The 19,572-nt window shown below is 35.3% G+C and overlaps 1 protein-coding gene across 4 annotated transcripts in view; it reads right to left on the reverse strand.

Moving 5' to 3' along the window:
- The window catches only part of SNTG2 (syntrophin gamma 2), a 226,597-nt gene that overhangs the window by 70,081 nt on the left and 136,944 nt on the right, over positions 1 to 19,572 (reverse strand). For all 4 annotated transcript variants that reach the window (XR_005256365.1, XM_038132325.1, XM_038132324.1 and 1 more), the window contains exons 8-9: positions 18,089 to 18,180; positions 5,950 to 6,077 (exon numbers count right to left, since the gene is read on the reverse strand). Coding sequence is in view for 3 of the 4 variants with exons in the window: in XM_038132325.1 (XP_037988253.1) it covers positions 5,950 to 6,077; positions 18,089 to 18,180 (220 nt within the window). In the remaining variant the exon portion in view is untranslated. The remainder of the gene's footprint in view (positions 1 to 5,949; positions 6,078 to 18,088; positions 18,181 to 19,572) is intronic.

Raw genomic sequence — 19,572 nt, forward strand, 5'->3', positions numbered from 1 at the left:
AGATGTAGGATTGATCGCAACTCTTTTATCTTTACTACCATGCTGATACAGAGAGATGGATTTTATCAGCTTCGCACCTTCCCAGGTCCTGAGTCAGTACTCCATCCTGCTTGTATGATTTTTTGATGTTTGAGTTAGTTTTTCTTGATTTTGTTACAACATTTTCTTGTGGTTTGCTTATAATACTACACAGCCCTCTTGCTAGAATATCGACTTAGACTGAAGTTTTAAGGACTATGGGTAGATCTGAGTGTAAATTCTCCAAAAGGAAGGATCTGAATTACTTAATCTCTTTGAAATGTCATGATGTTATGTTAGAAGTAATGAGATTTTGTATTGTAAATGCCACAGAACGTCGTACCTTACAAAATGTTTAACTATGTGCATAGAACTGGACTATCAACAGAAACCACGTAGCTCAGAAGATATCAAAACAATAAACTTGGATTGCATTTTATGTTTGTGGTTTTGGGGAGAACATTTTGATTTCAGAATTGTAACTTTTATTTTCATTACACTTATAGCAACTAAATAAAATAACTGAAGTAACACAGACATTTCTGCTTCTATAGATATTTTTAACTGATGTGTCAGAAAATTGTGAGAAATTTCATTCAGTTTTGTAGCTCTGTGAAATTGTGCTTAATTTCTAGATATTTTTCAAAACACTTTATTAATTTTCTTAGTTTTCAATTTATCTAATTAGAAGCATTTTTTTAACTTATTGAAATGATAAATGGAAAATACCATTCTTCAGAAAAAAAAATCTATTAGGAAACCAGTGAACACATTAAAAAAAATTAAAAATACACAGTACTTTGGAGTAATTGCAATGGTCAGAATACCAAGAAATAGAAAATAACACCTAAATCTAATTAGAATGTTTTGCAATTGACACCTCAGATACATGGGCTCATAGCTACTGGGCATGAATTGCTTTTGTTCCACTCACTATTTCAGTCTCCCATATTCGAAATAAGCATTTTTTCTTCAGTCTCTAAACTCATAATGTTCAAGATGTTATAGGTATTGTACCTTTACTCAAAACTTCTGCCAATACAGTGTATAAAAATTGTGCATTACTACCAGTATCAGCTGTAGGACTAAAAATAGTAATATCTGTATTTTCCCCAAATAACAATTCCATAACAAAAATGAAAGACTACAATGCATGAACTGTGTTCCACACCTTCTAAAAGACTACCTATCTTTACTTTTCTATCTTAAAAAAGAAAACCACCCCAAACTATAATATGAACCACAAATTCCTTTGGGTGAGAAAAGCTTACTGATATTATTTCTCTGTTAAGCTTACATCACATTTATTGACCCATTTAATCCTCAACAGTCAAAAAATGTTTCTGTTGCCAACTAGCAATTAAGAGTATTTACAGCAATAGCATTCTCACTACGTTTATATTACCTTTCTTCTTGCAGAGAAAAATTACATTGACGGATTAGTGAGAAGTCTAGAATAATAGAAGCTGTAGTGCTATATAATAAAGGCAAATGAATAAAAAAAGTTATTGAATGGCTAACTAATCAAAAATACTAATTAGCTTGCTACATATCATCAGACAGACTTCAATCATATCAACAGTGTGAAATACGCTAATCCAAGCTGATTTCAGTAGTTAATACAAAGTTTAATCTTCCATTGAGAACAGGCATGACATCTACTATGTTTCTTATCTTTCCTTTAAAATAGTCTGAGGAAGTTTTTTTTGCTTTTGTTTTGTGGTATTGATAAACATATTTCACATGCTCAGTGTGCAGTATTTTCAGCCATTCCTTTATATGGAAGGAAAATATCTATCCTATTCTCTCTTGTTTTTTGTAATACATATGGTGTTAACAGAATTTAAAATATATGAAAAAAATATTCTTGTGTCATTAAGTCACAGTCTAAAGACTTCCTGTGAAAAATACAATAAAAAGGTAAGTGAAATGAAAAGCCAAAGGCAAGTTGCCTTTCTCTTCACATGAACAACAAATAAGAATCAAACAAATACATGTGATCTTGGCCATCTCATGACACAGGACTGTGCTGAAAGTATGCCCTTTTTTGGCAAAGCTACCGGAAAACTGAACTGAAGTACAAAATTTAAACTGCACAGTTTACCCACAAAGGAAATAATACAGCCTAAACTGGTTAGATTAGATCAGATTTGATCTAAGGCTCACTAAAAAGTACACTGCAGTCCAACAGACAACTCTGTCTCTGTAAGGCATTTCTAACGAGAAAATTAATTTTGAGCAAAGTGCTGACATGCCTTACTTTGTAATATTCTGTATTTTTTTTAAATAAAGGAAACAAAAAGAGGGCCTTTAGTAAATATCTGACTCTGCCCAACCTTATAAGAGACAAGATTTTTCTTGTTCTAAGGTTATATGAATGTTACTTACACCACCAGAAAAAGAATGCTGAAAACATGAAACAATCTTGAATATCAGGGGGAAGTAAAGTGAATGAGGTCAGAGGAAATATCCACACTGGCAGATGGCAGTTTACCATGTCAGAACAGCAAGAATAGTTGAATTTACAGGTACTATACATAGGTTAAACAATACCATATATTTTTAAAAATTAGAGTATACTAACAAAAGTATGTTAAGTTCTACTGCAGCCAACTGCAAGAATTTCACAGGTAAAAAATATGTTTTTATGTCAGGGAAATGAAGGATTGAAGAAAGCAGAGTGTGAATTTCCTTTGAGTTGATAGACAATCTTTAATAATCCTTCAAAAAACCATAATGTTTTGCATATTTAAAAAGTAATGTCAAAAGCCTATGGATTATAGGTAATTTTTGATAGAAAGAATTGTATAAACCTTTCTGAATTTAATTCAAGTAGGAAGTAGGGAAAAAGACCTTCCATACAGCCCATCCAGCTGAGGAGAACAGCCCATCAGCTGCGTATGTGACGCTATAGATGACAGTTCCAATACTTCAACAACACTAACTTAGAAAGTAAGCTGGCTGTTCTGATGCCAGAGCACCTTTGCAAGACCAACTGAAATAACTTAGTGGATAAAAACATAATGAAGCATTGCAACAAAACACAGTTATGAGAAAAACATACAGGAGACATGTTACAAGTTTTGACAGACTCATGGACTCATGTAGTACAGGAAAAACAGGCATGCTGTCTGCCCATGCCTGCAAATAGGCTCCAAATAAATATGCAAGGTATGGTAAAATTAGGAAATCAGTCAGAAGGATCTGTGATCCATTCAGGGGAATGAATTTGGGCTCACTCCAATGGCTTTAGACTGATGGCTGCAATGTAAAAGGGAGCAAAGACATGTAAATATGGTTGAAAGCGGGATTTTTATCTAGACTGATCAGAGGTTTTATTTAATGCAAAGCAGATATTTGATTTTGAAAGTAATTACAGGAGACATATATTGGACACTATGCATATATGAACATGGGGAAATGCAAAAAAAGGAAACAAGTTGAATAATAGTAAAAACACATACATGCATTTCACAGTGCATGGTAAGAGCAGTCTGGTGTCCCTCAGGCACAAAAACCCCACTTTTAGTAAGAATATGGGAAATGCCTCATCCACAGTTAACCTCAAGGCAATATCCCTTTAATGCTCATAGAGCTGTTTTTGTTGGTTCACCAAAACAAGCATGGAGCACTTACTTTAGAAGTAAAGTACCATGGGATGGTGGTAGGCTTTATGGCATTATTTCATATTCCTTCAGAGTGCATACAACAATTACAAAAAATGCACTAATAATTAAAGAGTGGAATATATACTAAATGTAAATGGGAGTGAGATACATCACAAGAGAATATGTCTCTCCAAGACTAAAACTGAAAGCACTAAGTTCCTCAAATCTTACACAAAAAACATATCTGTGATGTGTTGATCTTGGGCCAGCAGCCAAGCATCCACACTGCCATTCACTCCCCCAGCCTCTCCAGAGGCACAGCAGAGAGGATATGAAGAAGGAAAAACCTCATAAACTGAAATAAAGGTAGTTTAATAAACAAACAGAAGAAGGAAAAAATACAGCTCCAAGTAATTACAAAAAAAGAAGTGATGCAAACGCAACCACTCACTACCTCTCACAAGCAGAATGATGTCCTGTCAGTCTCCAAGAAATGGCTTGCTTTCCTCAAGCCCTCTCTACTCAGTTTTTATTGGTGAGCAAAGATGCTACACAGCATGGAATATTCCTTTGGTCAGTTTGGTTCACTGGTCCTGCTTGTGCCTCCTCTTAAATTCTTGCCTTACCTGGGCTTATTTACTGTGTAGGAGCAGACCAAGAAAAAGAAAAAGCCTTGATGGTGTGCAAGCCCTGGTCAACAACAACCGCTATGCTGGGGTGCTATTAGTATTGCTTTAGTCACAAATCAAAACACAGCACCATATGGACTACTATAAAGAAGATGAGCTCCATCTCTGCCAGACCCAGTACAAAGATGAAGGCATTTTACTTCAAGGAATTCTCAAAATGCACATGCCACTCTTTTGGGAACTGCAATCCCTTGGGATTTCTCCATCTGATGGGCAAATTGCACAGCACAGGAATGAAAGCACTTCAAACTATAAGGATGGAAACTGAAGTAAGAGGTTTAAATGTTCTATCATCTTCTATTTATCCTTTATATTCTAGAACACAGATGATAAATTGATGCCTAAATGTGAATACTGAGATTTTTTTACTTAATTCACTGAATGTCTAAGCCTTGAATGGTTGGAAGTATGTGATAGATTGGACAAGACTGGACAGCATGAACGTGTCAGTTGAAGTAGGGAAGAAGAAAGTGGTGGAGGAAGTGATGAGACACTAAGTAGAAGAAAATTAAGCATTCAAGGAAAGTCTGTGGAAGAAGCTAAAACTTTTCTGGACAATTTATTATTATTCACCTGTGATACTTTAACACAAAGTCTGGAGAGGAGCTGCCAACTGCCTTAGAAGATGAATTGCTGTAATTTAAAGCAGCATATTTGTTCTACTAGAAAAATATTTCTTTTCAGGTCATTTTGAGGAAACAGGCAAAAAATCTAGCATAGGTAAAGAAAGGTATTCACATGAATTTCTGGCAGGTGACCTGTATATTGATTCTTCAATAGAGATTCCAATTATCTCCTTAATATGTATTAAAGGCAAATAAAAATAGGGCAACCCATAAAGACCATGGAAAAGAATGACAGTGAATGAACTCCTGTTCTGATACATATGGAGAACTATGGACTGCTTGGCCTACAACTACTGGTAGATTTGAGACAGTTGTACCACAGAATTGTTGGCAGAAAAAGCTTATGTATGCTGCAATGTGTTAAACTTTCTCAAGCATATTATTTATTGAAGCTTTATTAAACTTCACTTTTGCTTTCATATTTCCTGAAGCCCAGTAAAATAGCCTCTGACATCCTATTCCACAGTTACTTTATGAACCATTAGTTATGTCTCTGAGATGCAAAAAAAATCTATGATCAAAAATACAGTATTTGTACCATGTACTTAGCCAAAATCTCATCAATATGAGTTTCTATATGACACTGATAAAAGCATATCTATATGACATGATAGCACAGGCATGATGATAACTGTTATAATAAATGAAAACTGTGCTATCATTTATAAACAAAAAGAGAGTTAAGTGACAATATTAGAATTGGGGAATATAGAAGTATCCTATTAGGTATACTGAAGGAAATGTAGTAGCTTCAAAATTAATTCACGTAACACCGGGATTCACCTTTGCACTAGCTGCTGATGCTAACTGAATTCCCAAGATACAACAGATTATAGAAACATATTTGTAGGAGCTTTACCTTATCTTTGGTAATCACCATGAATACCATTAATCTTAGGAGAAGATGAACTGCATAGCTTTTAATAAGAAGAATTTCATATCTCCACTCAATTCTTTAAAGCCAACAATCCACAGCAAAACACTATGTACAGATTTTAGATTACAAACCTTAATTTATCTGTTCCGGTTTTGTACCTCGAGATTCGAGCCATCGACAGAGGAACTGATAAGGTGTCTAGCCAGCGCTTCTCGTATTTTGGTTCATTAGCTATGGGTGAAGAAGGTGATGATGGAGCCTGTGCAGAATAAATGAGAAACAGTAGGAGAGCTTAACAGATAATATTGTGAAAACCCCATGAATATGCATTTCTGGTTCTGTTTGTCTCAGAAGTGAATAATCATCACAATAAAAGTATTCAAGAAACTCAGAATGGGGTAGAAAAATGAAAACCCGTATGTTACCCATCTTGATATTTTGCTCTTGATGCAATTTCAGTATTACATTAACATTAAACACATCTAAATTTTCGTTAATATTAATAACTGATACTAGAAAGTAAAGAGTTTTCAGTCATAAATGCTATGATTTTATTCTAAATGCAGCATAATATACATTTTTAGTTTAAATTATTTTGTTCTGTATAACTCTTTGCATCCTTCTATCATCAGAGAAAAGGACAAAAATAATATCCTAATAAAAAACTACATTAGAACATTTATTTGTGCATTGTGCTCTTATATCATTTAGCAGTAGATTTAAAATTCTAATTCCTGTGTTATCATACTATAGATGGATGAATTTTGAAATTTTATCTTTGAGGTCTTTCTTCAAATGCCTCTACTAGAAAGGCAAGAGTTGAGCATTTCACTCTTTTATAAAGATACCAGTAAAATTTACCCAAAGTTGTCTGAGAAAGATTTACAGACATACATATTTAGGTCAAAGTTAGGCATTTGTGCTGTTTCTGAACCAAATGTTTTTTTATCCTGCACTGTGCGAAGAACTTTCCAGTAGAAAACAGAGTTGAAAGTTAGTAATTTTTATATGAGCTGTAAGTAAGCACTGAGTAGTATTTATGAAAGCAAAGGAACCACAGAATGACCCAAATTCAGTTCTGTTCTGCCAGGTGTTCAAAAGCCATAAAACTTACACATAATAAAAAGCATTCTGGGAATTGTCTATTTCATTTTCTTGCTCATAAGGATTTAGGATTATTTTTTCCCCTCTAAAGCCCCTTCTCATAGTCAACAAGGGCTAATCTATTTACTTCTTTAAATAAATCAAAATAGTGAGTTTCAAATTCTAACAGGATGACTGAGACTTAATGACAGAAGTATAATTTCCTAGTAAAAGAAAAATTTGTAATGAAATTGCTGGAGTTGGTAGCATGAAGGTATGTTTTAGACAGCAATCATTTTGGGGACAGGAATTTCATTTACAGAATTTGCTATCCCCTAGAACCATACAGCTCTCATTCGACTGAGATCTCCTGGTGGTTTTGCAGTATGAGTATTTCATAATCAAGTCCACAGACTAATTTTGTTTCATGAAATTAGACACAAAAGGCTAAGGTGTCTTTAAAATCTAGAATAAATTTATTAGTATCACAATGAAGAATCTGACACATATTAAGGAATTCTGCATGAACTAAAATAATTGACAGAACCCCATGAAACCTGAAGTTGAAAAGAATCAACATAATCTAACATTTTCTGTCTGGAAACCAAAATGTCTAGGAATAAAACAGGAGGTAGTTTATTGCAGTCAAATATAAATACTTGATTATTATCTCTGAATCCAAGAATGAGAAAGTAAAGGAAAATAAAAATTCCTGCAACAACATCATCTATTATTCCCACCCTCTAAACTCTCAAGATGCAGAAAACATCTAGACAATTTAAACATAAAAATATTTGTCTTATGAATTATTAGTTTAACTTCTTTTATCAGGTTATTGAACAACCTGATAAATATTCTGTAATATTCTAGGTAATTTAAGAGCATTTTGCAGAAAAAAAATAAAAAAAGGGTAGGTCACAGACGCAATTTAATGTTTCCATTTGAGTCCCTTGCACTTCAATCAAATGCTTCCGTAGGGTGTCAGCATAAAGAAAAAGTATCTCTATGCAAGAAAAAAGTTAGAATTTTAGAAAATGTACATCACAGCTATTCATTAGGTTAATGAATTGAAGGTGAAAATTGGCCAACATCACTTGATCAAAAAATCTATTAACCCCAAAGCTATGAAACTGCAGCATAGAAATATTCATGTCAAAATGCTAAACTGTTAAAACTGCCATGAACTCCTAAAGCAAATGGGTCTTCCCCAGACAATTTCAAAGATTTGATATTTGAAAAATACACTACAAGGAGTAATTTACTTTTTCCCACAGTTCCAAACTACTTATATCTGCAGAAACCCTACTGCATGATCTGAACATTAATGGCCAAGAACAGCAAAAGGGTATGAAGGGGTCAAGCTAGTCTAAGTTTCAAATATGTATTTCTTATGAAGTCATACTCTACTAATCAGTTTATGGTAGAGCATAAAGATGGAAATACCCCTCTTCATCTTCTTAAGGACAAAACAGGGAATACCTATGTTCGTAAGACCATTGCATAGAAACAAAATGCTATCATAGGACCAGCAGCTCATTTTGTTCTATTTAACCTATAATCTATTAACAATTCAATCTGAGATTCCTTGATATATTCTCTTCAAAACACATGGATAAAAATAAGAAACTGAGAAGGAGGTAAGTAAAAAAAAACAGACTGTGGAGGAAGCTCATTATACTGAAAGAGATAAAAGAACTGCTAAAAATATTGTAGACAAATGTATAGCAATGCACACAAAAAAAAAATCATTAACTTTTCCCACACTGTAATGGGATATGAACAGGTGATTACAACTCAATATTTAGATCTTGAAATTTAGACGTTGAACAGAATTGTTTTTTTAACAATTAGATTAACTAAGATTCATTGGTCTGGAAAAAAAAAAAAACTGATGAGGGAATCATATGACTGAGATATGTTAAAAAATAAATAACAATGAAAGGGTTTAAGAAACAGTGGTTCACTTGGCATTTTCACATAAGAAGCAGGGGTATTGATTAGAAGTAAAAGACATAGGATAAAAACAGAGAATGAATGTTTTAGTCTGTGTAACAAACTGGTTAAGAAAGTCAGAAGTCAGAAGTCACCAGAGGTGCAGGAAATATTCCCTAGAAAAACTGTACATATTTTCTCTGTTCTTGCATTCTCTTGAGGGCATCTTCTGGGCACAAGCTTTTTGGCTGGATGGTTCTTTGGTCTGACACAGTGTAGTGAGCTGGCTGACCTTCAAGGCATTTCTCCACTAAACAGCTGCTGCTGCTCATCTTGAAAACTCTTCACATCATTCCTCCAAAGCACTAAAATAGAGATCATCTCTGTAATCACAGCTTTTATGCTTTTGATCATTTTATACCTTCAGTTTTCTGCTGAGGTCACCAACAATGTTGCCAATTAATGCCAATTTGCTTGTGACACCTACAAATTAAGAAATGGATTGAACACAAAAACCTCGTTTTTGACAGAAGAGTGAACAAGAATCAAGTTTTAATGACACATAATCACTACCTACCTGGGACAGCTGTGTACTGTTGACTTGGAGGAGGGCCTGACTCTGTATCCCATTAGCAATCACTGACCTATGAATGACACTGTAGGCAAGTGCTTTAGTACTTTCTTAAACAACTATATAACTACTCATTATGGTGCAACCAAAAAGTCTTCCAAGAGGGTGAATAAGTCCAGAAAGTCCACTACTAACGGGGAGATGTAATCAGACATGTCTCTATAATTAAGTTTCCACTAAGAGCATAGGAAGGAAGGGAAAAAATCACAGCTGGCTGGGACCGTCAATTTTTTCCTCTTTTTGTGACATATAATTTGCAGAGTTTGGGAAACAGTTAGTTCACCTTACTTTCTTTTAAACTGTCATTGATTTTAAATCTCTGCAAGAAAAATATCGCGTCATCGGAGGAAAGTCTTTCTGAACCTTTTCTAGTAATTTAATTTCCAGCTGCTGCTAGGGCCTTACCTTGAAAGCAGCCACAGTATTATTTTAAGTTGACACAGCTTTTTCATTAAACATGGGCTTCAGGAAGGTTGATTTATTTGGAATCAGAAATACTCAGGGTCACATTACTCAGCAAAATTAAACTTGGTTTTAAATGTATTTGTAATCTCAAATTACAGTGTCTAATTTGCAGAAAGGCAAATGATGCCCCATCTTTGGAAGTATCCAAGGTCAGGCTGAATGGGGCTTTGACAGATAACACTCCCACGCCGCTTGGTGTCTGGACTTCAGAAAAGCTTTTGTTACTCCCACAGCATTCTCTTGGAAAAGCTGGCAGCCCATGGCTTGGAGAGGCACATCCATCACTGGGTAAAATCTGGCTGGGTGGCTGGGCCCAGAGAGTGCTGGTGAATAGAGTTACATCCAGCTGGGAGCCAGTCACAAGTTGTGATGCCCAGGGCTCATTTGGGCCAGTCTTGTTTAACATCTTTATTGGTGATCTGGAGGAGGGGATCAACATACCTCCAGTCAGTTTGCTTGGTGTCAGAGGACACCAAGCGGCGTGGGAGTGTTATCTGCTGGAGGGTAGAAGGTTCTGCAGAGGGATCTGTACAGACTCTATCCATTGTATGAGGTTCAACAAGGCCAAGTGCCAGATCCTCCACATGGGTCATGATGGTCCCCTGCAGTGCTACAGGCTGTGGGTAGAGTCACTGGAATGGTGGAAAAGAACCAGGATGGACAGCTGAGCATGAGCCTGGGTGTGCCTGGGTGACTAAAAAGGCCAATGGCTGGAGAAAAGGCAGCTCTGGGGTGTCCCTTATCGCTCTCTACAACTACCTGAGAGGAGGTTGTAGCCAAGTAGGGGTTCATCTCTTCTCTCAAATAACCAGTGATAGAACAAGAGGAAATGGCCTCAGTTGCACCAGGAGAGGTTTAGGTTGGATATTAGGAAAAACTTCTTTGCAGAAAGGTTGTCAAGCATTGGAACAGGTGTCCTCAGGAAATGATTGAGTCACTGTCCTTGGAGATATTTAAAAGATATGTAAACAGGACACCTAGAGACATGGTGTGGTGCTGGACTCAGCCATTCTTGGTTAAGCTCAGGTTGGATTTGATGATCTTAGAAGTCTTTTGTAACCTAAATATGTCTATGATTATACCATTTTATGAAATAAGAATCAAGTATGACATCCATTAGGAAAAAATATAGCCTCTTACTGATAATTTGGAATTTATCACTTTTCTGCTTTAGAGGATTTAATATTTCAAAGTGCATAATTAAAGCCTTGATCCTGCTACGTAAATTTATATTTCTACAAAGCGCATGTAAGAGGTATGACTAATCTTGATTACTACCTCTGTCAGCACTGGTTCAAAAAGAGATGATAATGATGATGCTGTTATTTATTTCTCAAAGTAACTTTTGCTGTTTCCATTTTAGTGAGCATTGCTGAGAATTTCTGAAAAGAATATAAAATATCTCTCTGTAAAATACGTATATGAAAATGGTAGCGACATTAACATATTTGATATTTATATATTGATAAATTTTCCTTGTAAAAAGTACTCTGTGGCTTAAATTTTAGAAACATAAAACCATAGAGTATCTCAAGTTGAGGGGGTCCATAAGGATCACTCAAATCCCTGCTCCTCACAGGATTACCTAAAATTAAATCATATGATTAAGAGCATCCTCCAGACATGCCTTAAACTCTGAAATGCTAAAATAGCTTGGCATAGCTTCATTGCCTTAAGCTATAATTGAAAACATTGGCCATTAAGTTTCAGTGGATTTCATGACAATCACTTATATTAGAAAATACTAGCTTTCATGCAGTTTTTTGATGCCAACTGGAATGTGTTTTGTCAAACCTCCATTACTAAAAATGTTTCAGCATACTCAAAAAAAAAAGAGCCTTCAATATAATACACTTTTCAAATAGACAGATTTGCCTTCCATTTATTCTGAAAAAAAGAGAATTAGAGCTACATAATTTCTTGCAACAACACCCAGCAACATTCAACTCAGAGTGCGTCTCTCTACAGTTTTTAGTCCAGTCTGTGATTGAAATGTATGTATATATACATATATTGGTAGGTTGATTTTCTGTATATCAATGAACCTATCTGACCTATGTATGGCTGAGCCTTTGCTAATATTTATTACAGGGACAGACAGAAAGCAGGGACTTTTTGTTGAGTGGGGAAGAAAACATGACTGCTCCATTTAACAGTAAGAATCTCACATTAGCTTACTTTAATCATTGCACAACACAAATACCAAATTTATAGCCAGGAGTAGAGACGTGAATGAAACTCTTGTGATGCTCAGACAACAAAACAAATTATGGTGATATCTACTGTAGATAGGAGTCAGAGCTTTCAACTTGTCTTAGAATTCAGAGGAATTTAATTACAATATCAAAATACCTGTGCATTCTTTGATGCAGCATGAATTCTGTCGAGGGCCTGTATTTATTTATTTTTAATGGTATTCATAGATGCAGGTGCACAATTCTGTGACAGTTTTAAGAAGACAGTAATTATCTGGTAAAGTATGCATCACCGAATCATTTAATAGATAAAGTTTTCTATAGAGGCGACACACTCTTTCAGGTGAAGTAACAATTTGGAGTTGTAATATGATGTCTTCAAAATTCACTGAAAGTACCTTTTAATTACATACAATATTTTAATTGACAGATGTTTAATTAAATGGGAAGAAGGTGAAAAAGCATGTGAAAAACTCCTCCTTTCCTATCAGAGAAAACAAATACTTTTAATTCTAATGCTGCATCAGATACATGGTTTTGAAATATAATGATTGCTCTTCAAGACATGTAATTCTTTTTAATTAATACATGAATTTACGGACACTGAGCACCTATATATGATGTTTACATAGAGCCTGTATAGCAGTACATGCCAGGGACTTACACTGCCTCATTTACTGTAATAGCTATGCACTTAAATCAATTGGATTACTATTCTACCAGTGAGGAACAAATAAAAACCCTTTCAATTATATAAATTTTTCTAGAGGTGATTTACAATGGAAATATTAATGAATATTTCATTATATCTGTGCTGGTAGGTGCTAATGCATTATTATTTTTTTAATGAACCAATGGCGTAAAAGTCTGAGTAAAATATTTTTAGAGAATACATATGGACTATTTGTCAGAATATTTCACCTTTTTCTTCAATTTGTTTCCCTTGAGCTACTATGTAATTGGTTTCTGAGTAACCTTAACAACCTTGTCTGGAACACTTTTCCAGATATATTCTTCCTGTGGGGGTAGGGGACAGGGACCAGAGTAGTTTGTATTAAATCTCAGCACAAAAAGTAGAAAGTAATTATGACTGCTCAAAAACTACGATAGCAGTCAGAAATAAAAACCCAACATTAAATGTATATTAGGAAAAGAAAAGATACAATGTTGAGATTGTTATACTTTTACACTATAAATGCAAGTGTACCCAAACTTCAGCTGTTAGACATAGCTTTTGGCAGCCTTTTATATTCCCAAATGGGGCATGCTGTCCTTGCATAGAAAAATTAGCTCAAGGTTAGCGAAACTCTTTGAATTTCACACAGTCTGCACACCCCTCAGGATAAATCTGAGCCTTGACTCTTGCTTCTCTCTCTGAGATCAGTGTCAATTTGTTGCCAGAGCTTGTGCAAAGACACTGGATGCAGCTTAGAGGGAGAACTTGTTACCTAAATTTTACTCTCAGTTTTCTCTATAGGCCACATACACATGTACCTGAACTGCTAGGGTTCACCTATGCTAACATCAAATTTAGAAACATTTTCCTTTCTGCTGCTGCTGCTGAAAACTTGAAATGAGCAAATTGATAAGAACCCTAAAAAACCATGCATTCACATTCAAGGGCTGTGTATGGGGAAAATATATATAAATATGAACTAAAAGCAGATACCTAACAAACTGGGGAATTTCTGTGCAGAAGAAACAATCAAGCTGATCAATCAAATGTTAAATACTGGAAGAAATAACTCTGCTGAAAGGATTAGCAGTGACTGTGGGCATTAATAAAAGGAAAGGACACGACTTGTAAAGATACTTTTTATTCCCTTCATTAATGTCATAGTGAAAGTCCCAATCAACTCTAATCACAATTAGAAAAACACAGCACTTCTGTACAGCTAAATCTGAACAGACATTTCAATCCAAAAGATTTTCCTTATAATTCTGTTGTAGTGAAGTAGGAAGGTGTTAGTTAAAATTTTCTTGCAGCTTCTATTGCTATGATTTCTGAGAGGTATAATCAGAAACAGAAAATCTGGATTATCTTTCACTGAGTCATTATAATAATTTCATATTTTGTTAATTGAGGAAAACTTATTTCCAGTGTGTTCATCTCACTTCATAAAGGTCTTCAGCACAGCAGAAGTCCAAACTACTGAAGCGTAGCTGGCTGTGTTCATCCGTTTTACCTTCTTCTTCAGCAAAAAATGGAAGACATGGTGAAAATTAATGAGAGTAACCATTGTGTACCTCCATGTGAGATATTTTTTCTATTTATTACAATAATTATTTTATGAATTTACATTGCTAAATGATAAATTGTGAACTGGAAGTCCATTCAAAGTTACCTTGCGTTCATATTACATGAGAAAATCATGGATTGTCAGATCAAGAGTTGCCACAGGCAACAGGTATCACACATGAAATCATTCCAATAGAAAATATATTGAACTGAAATGCTGAATTTTCTCTTCTTAAAGCAAGCTACAGGATGACAAAACCTAAAGAATACAATTAGCTTTAAGAATGGTGGTTTTATACTAAAATGGAAGACACTACAGGAATATTCAAAAAAGCAAGAGTATTGAAGCTTTCATATGTAGGACATCCATCCAATCTCAATTCAGTGTTCTGGTCATACATTCCCCGAGGGTGTCCACCTCCCTGTCTTGAATCCTCTTCCCTTTTTGCCATTTAGTGCTTGGGATTGAGTCATATCATCGTCCTACTCTGGAACTAGGACTACCATAGACATTAAAGATGTAGCATTCTTCTGGTCCCATCAAGAGCTGAGCATTTTTATTTTTTTCTTTTTAAAAACTTGGTGATGAAGTAAGCAACGTCTTTTTTAAAGCAAAACTGTTTAATTTAGCAGATAAAACAAAGGCATCAAGGAAAAAATATTTTAAAGCAATTTAGGAAAATGTAAGTGCCTGTTTAGCTTCATCTACCCAACTAACCTTAACATACACTATCAAAATTAAAGTAAGAGTTCTCAAAGTTACACAAACACACAGAAAACAACAATTTACTCTGGTCTTGCTTCACTTGTTAGAATATCACTTTTAGACAATTCAAGGAAGCTGGATTCTCAAAAAATGAAAACCTAGTGTATTCTGCCTTTGCATTGTAACTGTCATTTTATCCCATGGTGTCTTCAACACTAATTTGTTTTATTTACAGTATTTTTTTCCACCACTAATTTCTCCAGAGAGCTGGCCTGGATGTCTAGGATATTTGGACATCTGCTAGGAGATCTCTAAAGCACTTTCTTCATTGTTTTAGAGTTAGAACTCTCCAGGTAAGCAACCTGTACTCACTAGCCTTGAAACCACCTTCTTTGCAAGTTTCATGTCCCCCTCTGGAAATTTACATTGTGTTCAATAAACTACTTATAAGGTACAGATGAATGTGACTGCCACTGTCAATCCCTGTAGCATTTGTCACAGTAGTGCCCAAGCACACAATAATCAGGTGTGAAGAGAGCACTTCAGCTCATTTCTCTGGGTTTTAGAGAACTGCATTAAAATGCTGTACTGCAAACTGCTCTGATATTACAAAAGACATATATAAATCCTGAAGATGGTATCACATCACATACAGCATATATTTCACAGCAGAGGTGACAGATAGGTCTAACAGAGGCAAGACAGCACCAGAACTGAAAATGGTACAATCCTATTAGGCAGAAAGAGCTTGCTGCTGAGATGGCTAAACTACTGTCTCCATGCTACAAGCCAGCTGTAGTGCCTCAGTATTGTTTTTCAGAAGATATCCAAAAGAATGGCTTGGTAAAACTGGAGTAAGAGTAATTCCTTAGCTCTCATTCTTATCCTTTCCTTTACAGGGTGTGCTTTTTGGAGTAGAATTTCCACTTATAAATACAGGTGCACTGTCTATTATGGCATGGATCTGAGTGTGATTAGAAAGGTACATAAAACTGCAACACAAACTTACAAGATGCAGTGTTCAAAGTGAGTCAGATCTCCCCTACCAGAGTGATGTAAAAACAGGATTTAAATATCATTAGGCTTATTAGGCAATAGCATTACAGGAAATGTCAATTCTGCTTTTACTTTACCATAAACCTGAAAATATTTAATTGAATAAAATAGAAGTGCTGACTAGATGGTAGTTGAAACAGATTCATAACCACTTGTCAAGATATGTTCACAGCTCAGTTACACTCACAGCTTGAGAAAAGTTTAACCATGCAGTGCATCATCTCAAAATCCAGTCATTCCTGCTCAAAATATGTAGGGCTTTGCTTTTGACTTTCACAATAAGATTCTAGCAATTTTTCATTTTGTTTTCTGTGAAGGGAGATAACGACTTTTATGATCTTAGATATAGAGTGTCCTGTTTATTCCACTCCTAGGACATAGTGTCTATTTTATACATAGCTCTTCACGTGAGTTTATGTCAGGCTTCAGAAAAATTAAGCGCTGTGTAAAATCAACCTAGTGTCTTACTATTACACCTTTTGGATTTTTGTTTTTCTGCTTATATTTCAAGCCTATACGCAGTCTTTTGTGTGCTATCTTGTGTACTAACTATAAATGATTCTGTTACAAGTCTACAAAACTCCAGCCACTTATATATATATTTTTATAATATGAGAAGTTACAAGTGTGCAATTTCCACAGCAGTCACAATAATTGTTAAAAATCATCACAACACACTCATTCTAGCATTTAGTACCTACTAAATTTACAAAAATGTGCTCCTGCCATCACTGCCATAGCCCTTCTCTTATAATGAAAGCTCTTTGCAGAAAGGACTTTCCTTGCCTGCAGAGAACCCGGTAGACAGGCATTCCAGAATGCTGGATCTTGAGGTTTGGATTCTTTAGTACGACAACAGTACAAGGCAGTTCAAATTAATAATAATCTGGATAACTGCAAAAAAATAAACATGAAACCTTTTGTATCTATGACCATTTTGGACACCAAACACTGAGGTACAAGTATCAGCACAGAAAAGCATATTTCTATTTATTTATTTATTGTACATAATGCCTTTATACTATCATATATGAATATATGAATTTTTATATAATAATTTTAGCCGATGAAAACAAGCTTTAAAGAGTTACTACTTTTAGAGTAGAGACAGTGAGAGATAGTGCTCAAAGAGAGACAGTGCTCAAAGAAGTGCAAAGGTTGAGAGAAGTACAGTAAGCATCAGACAATTTTATCACTGTCTGAGAAGGAAAAGGGCAAACAGAGGAGAAGCCTTCTGTCCATTCAGGGTATTCTTTCTGTATAATTTAATATCCCACTGAAAGACTAGAACTGAGATTTTTTAGGTGTCAAACAGGTTTTGAGCATGAAGGTCCATGTCCTTGTACAGCTAGTATTTACATCTTCAACCTTCATTACTAAAAGGACAACACTGTTTCTTACTAAGACGTCCTATGTTCTTTGGTGACTACCACTTTTCCTGGAGAAAATATCTTCTTTTCTTTCCCCACAATGCTGCAATTAATTTAATCACAGTTGTTCACTGCAGAAAAGAGAACTGAATATCCTCTGAATTAAAGACACTTTTATTTCTCTCTCTTTTTCTCCCTATATTTCTTATTTTAAAAGTTTCTTCAAGAATTCAACTTTATTTTCTTAATTTCACCTACATTTCAGCATCTACAGCTGGATTAAATTAAACAGTTTAATGTAACAAAGTATGACAAAAGTTCACATTAATTCCTGTCTAAATAATGATTAAACTTACTGTGTTCACTCTTCCAAATGTCTCTGCTGTCTCAGAGTAGAAACCTAGCAGTTCAGGGCCATGTGTTGTGGACTTTGTAAGTACAGAATTTTACAGTATAAGCACTTAAAAATCAATCAAAGCAAACAACAACAAGAACAAAACTAGGTTAGTCTTACTCTAGCATTTTGAAGCTCAAAATGGAAAAAGAACTTCTAGAGCTCACACCCACCCTGCTTTTATTATTCATTTCCATACCGTGTTAGTTGAGTTTCCATTTAAATGTAAGCCACTGTCAAAGAGAGGTGATGAAGTTCCACTGCTGTGATCACTGGATGGTCCAGGGGAACCTGGAAATCAGTTCAAGAAAAATACCTGCTGATGTTAAAATATATGGATATATCAGACAATATCTATTCCAGTTGTAAAACAAAGGAATAATTTTTAATATAATTCCCCAAAAAAAGACAGAAATGCTACTTGTATTTTAGAAAGACAGACAATTAAATATCCATATGCTATATTTAATATCTAGGAAGAAAAAAAGGTATCTAGATGTCATCTGAGAGGGGCTGTGCTCATGGGATCTATTCTTATGCTTAACTGTTTGCAGGATTAAGCCTTTTTCACTGAGAATGAGATATTCAAAACAAGCAGTCCTTGTCTCATCCTTATGTGATTAATAAACCCATGTCAAATTCTGGAGTTTTGTTGTTGGCAATAATGGAGTGGAACAGATAAAAAAATGCTGTGAGAACTGTAGGTAGATATTTCCATGTTATGAAATCTTGTGCTTTTGCCATGACATGAGATGGTGTAGGGAAGGGAGATGTATAAGAAGGAAGCAGGGGAGGCAGATGCTGCTCCTGATGATGTTCTCATAGCGATGATATGGGTTGATGGGAAGAGACAGTATGATTGCAGTTAAAGTGAACACACCACAGCACTAAAACTGCCAGCACAGCAGCTGGTCTGATGGAATGCTGGAAGGTAGGGACCAAGTGCCTGAGTCTTCTGGGATGGCCAGAGTAGCCAAGATACTTCAGAATTATGCATGTATGCACTTAAATCCTGCCTGCAGTGTGATTTGGGAATTTCTTTATTGCATAATGGAATTGCTACTTAGCTTTCTAAACCTGTCATTGATGCTCCATGACTGGAATTCCCTTTTGTCCATGGACATGTAAAAAGCTCTTCTTGAAACGGAGTGCTATTCTCTGTAACTCCATTACTAGTCTCTGTAACTCCAGTTTATTTATTGTATTAAATCATAACTATTTTCCATAAGTTTATCTACTTTATTTGCTTATTTTCACTACAAGAATGAATATTTATAGCAAGCCATTTAACAAAGATCACTCGACTCACGAACCTTGGTTTCAGCCTCTTTTGAATGGCTACATTCTAGAGAGGTGCATGTGAGCTCTTGTGGAGGTCCAGGTTCAGTTCTGGAGAAGGGTAATTTCTTAAGTTTCTTACATGTCTGTTTATACCTAGCAAGTTCTTTTTTTGAGCATGTGGTATAAGGTGGCTGGGGTCACGCATGGGACTGGGGAGGGTAGTATAATGCTTGCCAAAAATTTCCTCATGCTCTGCATAAAGGAAGCAAGTCTGATAAGCTGCCCAAAATAAGCAGTTTGTACACAAGATGCCTCATTTCAGAAACACTGGTGCACTCCTTGATAGTCTAGTAGCTTGTTTAAAATGGCGCTGTCATTGTTCTTCCGGAAGAGGTTTTCTTT

This window comes from Motacilla alba, chromosome 3 (assembly GCF_015832195.1).
Source record: "Motacilla alba alba isolate MOTALB_02 chromosome 3, Motacilla_alba_V1.0_pri, whole genome shotgun sequence".
Lineage (NCBI taxonomy): Eukaryota > Metazoa > Chordata > Aves > Passeriformes > Motacillidae > Motacilla > Motacilla alba.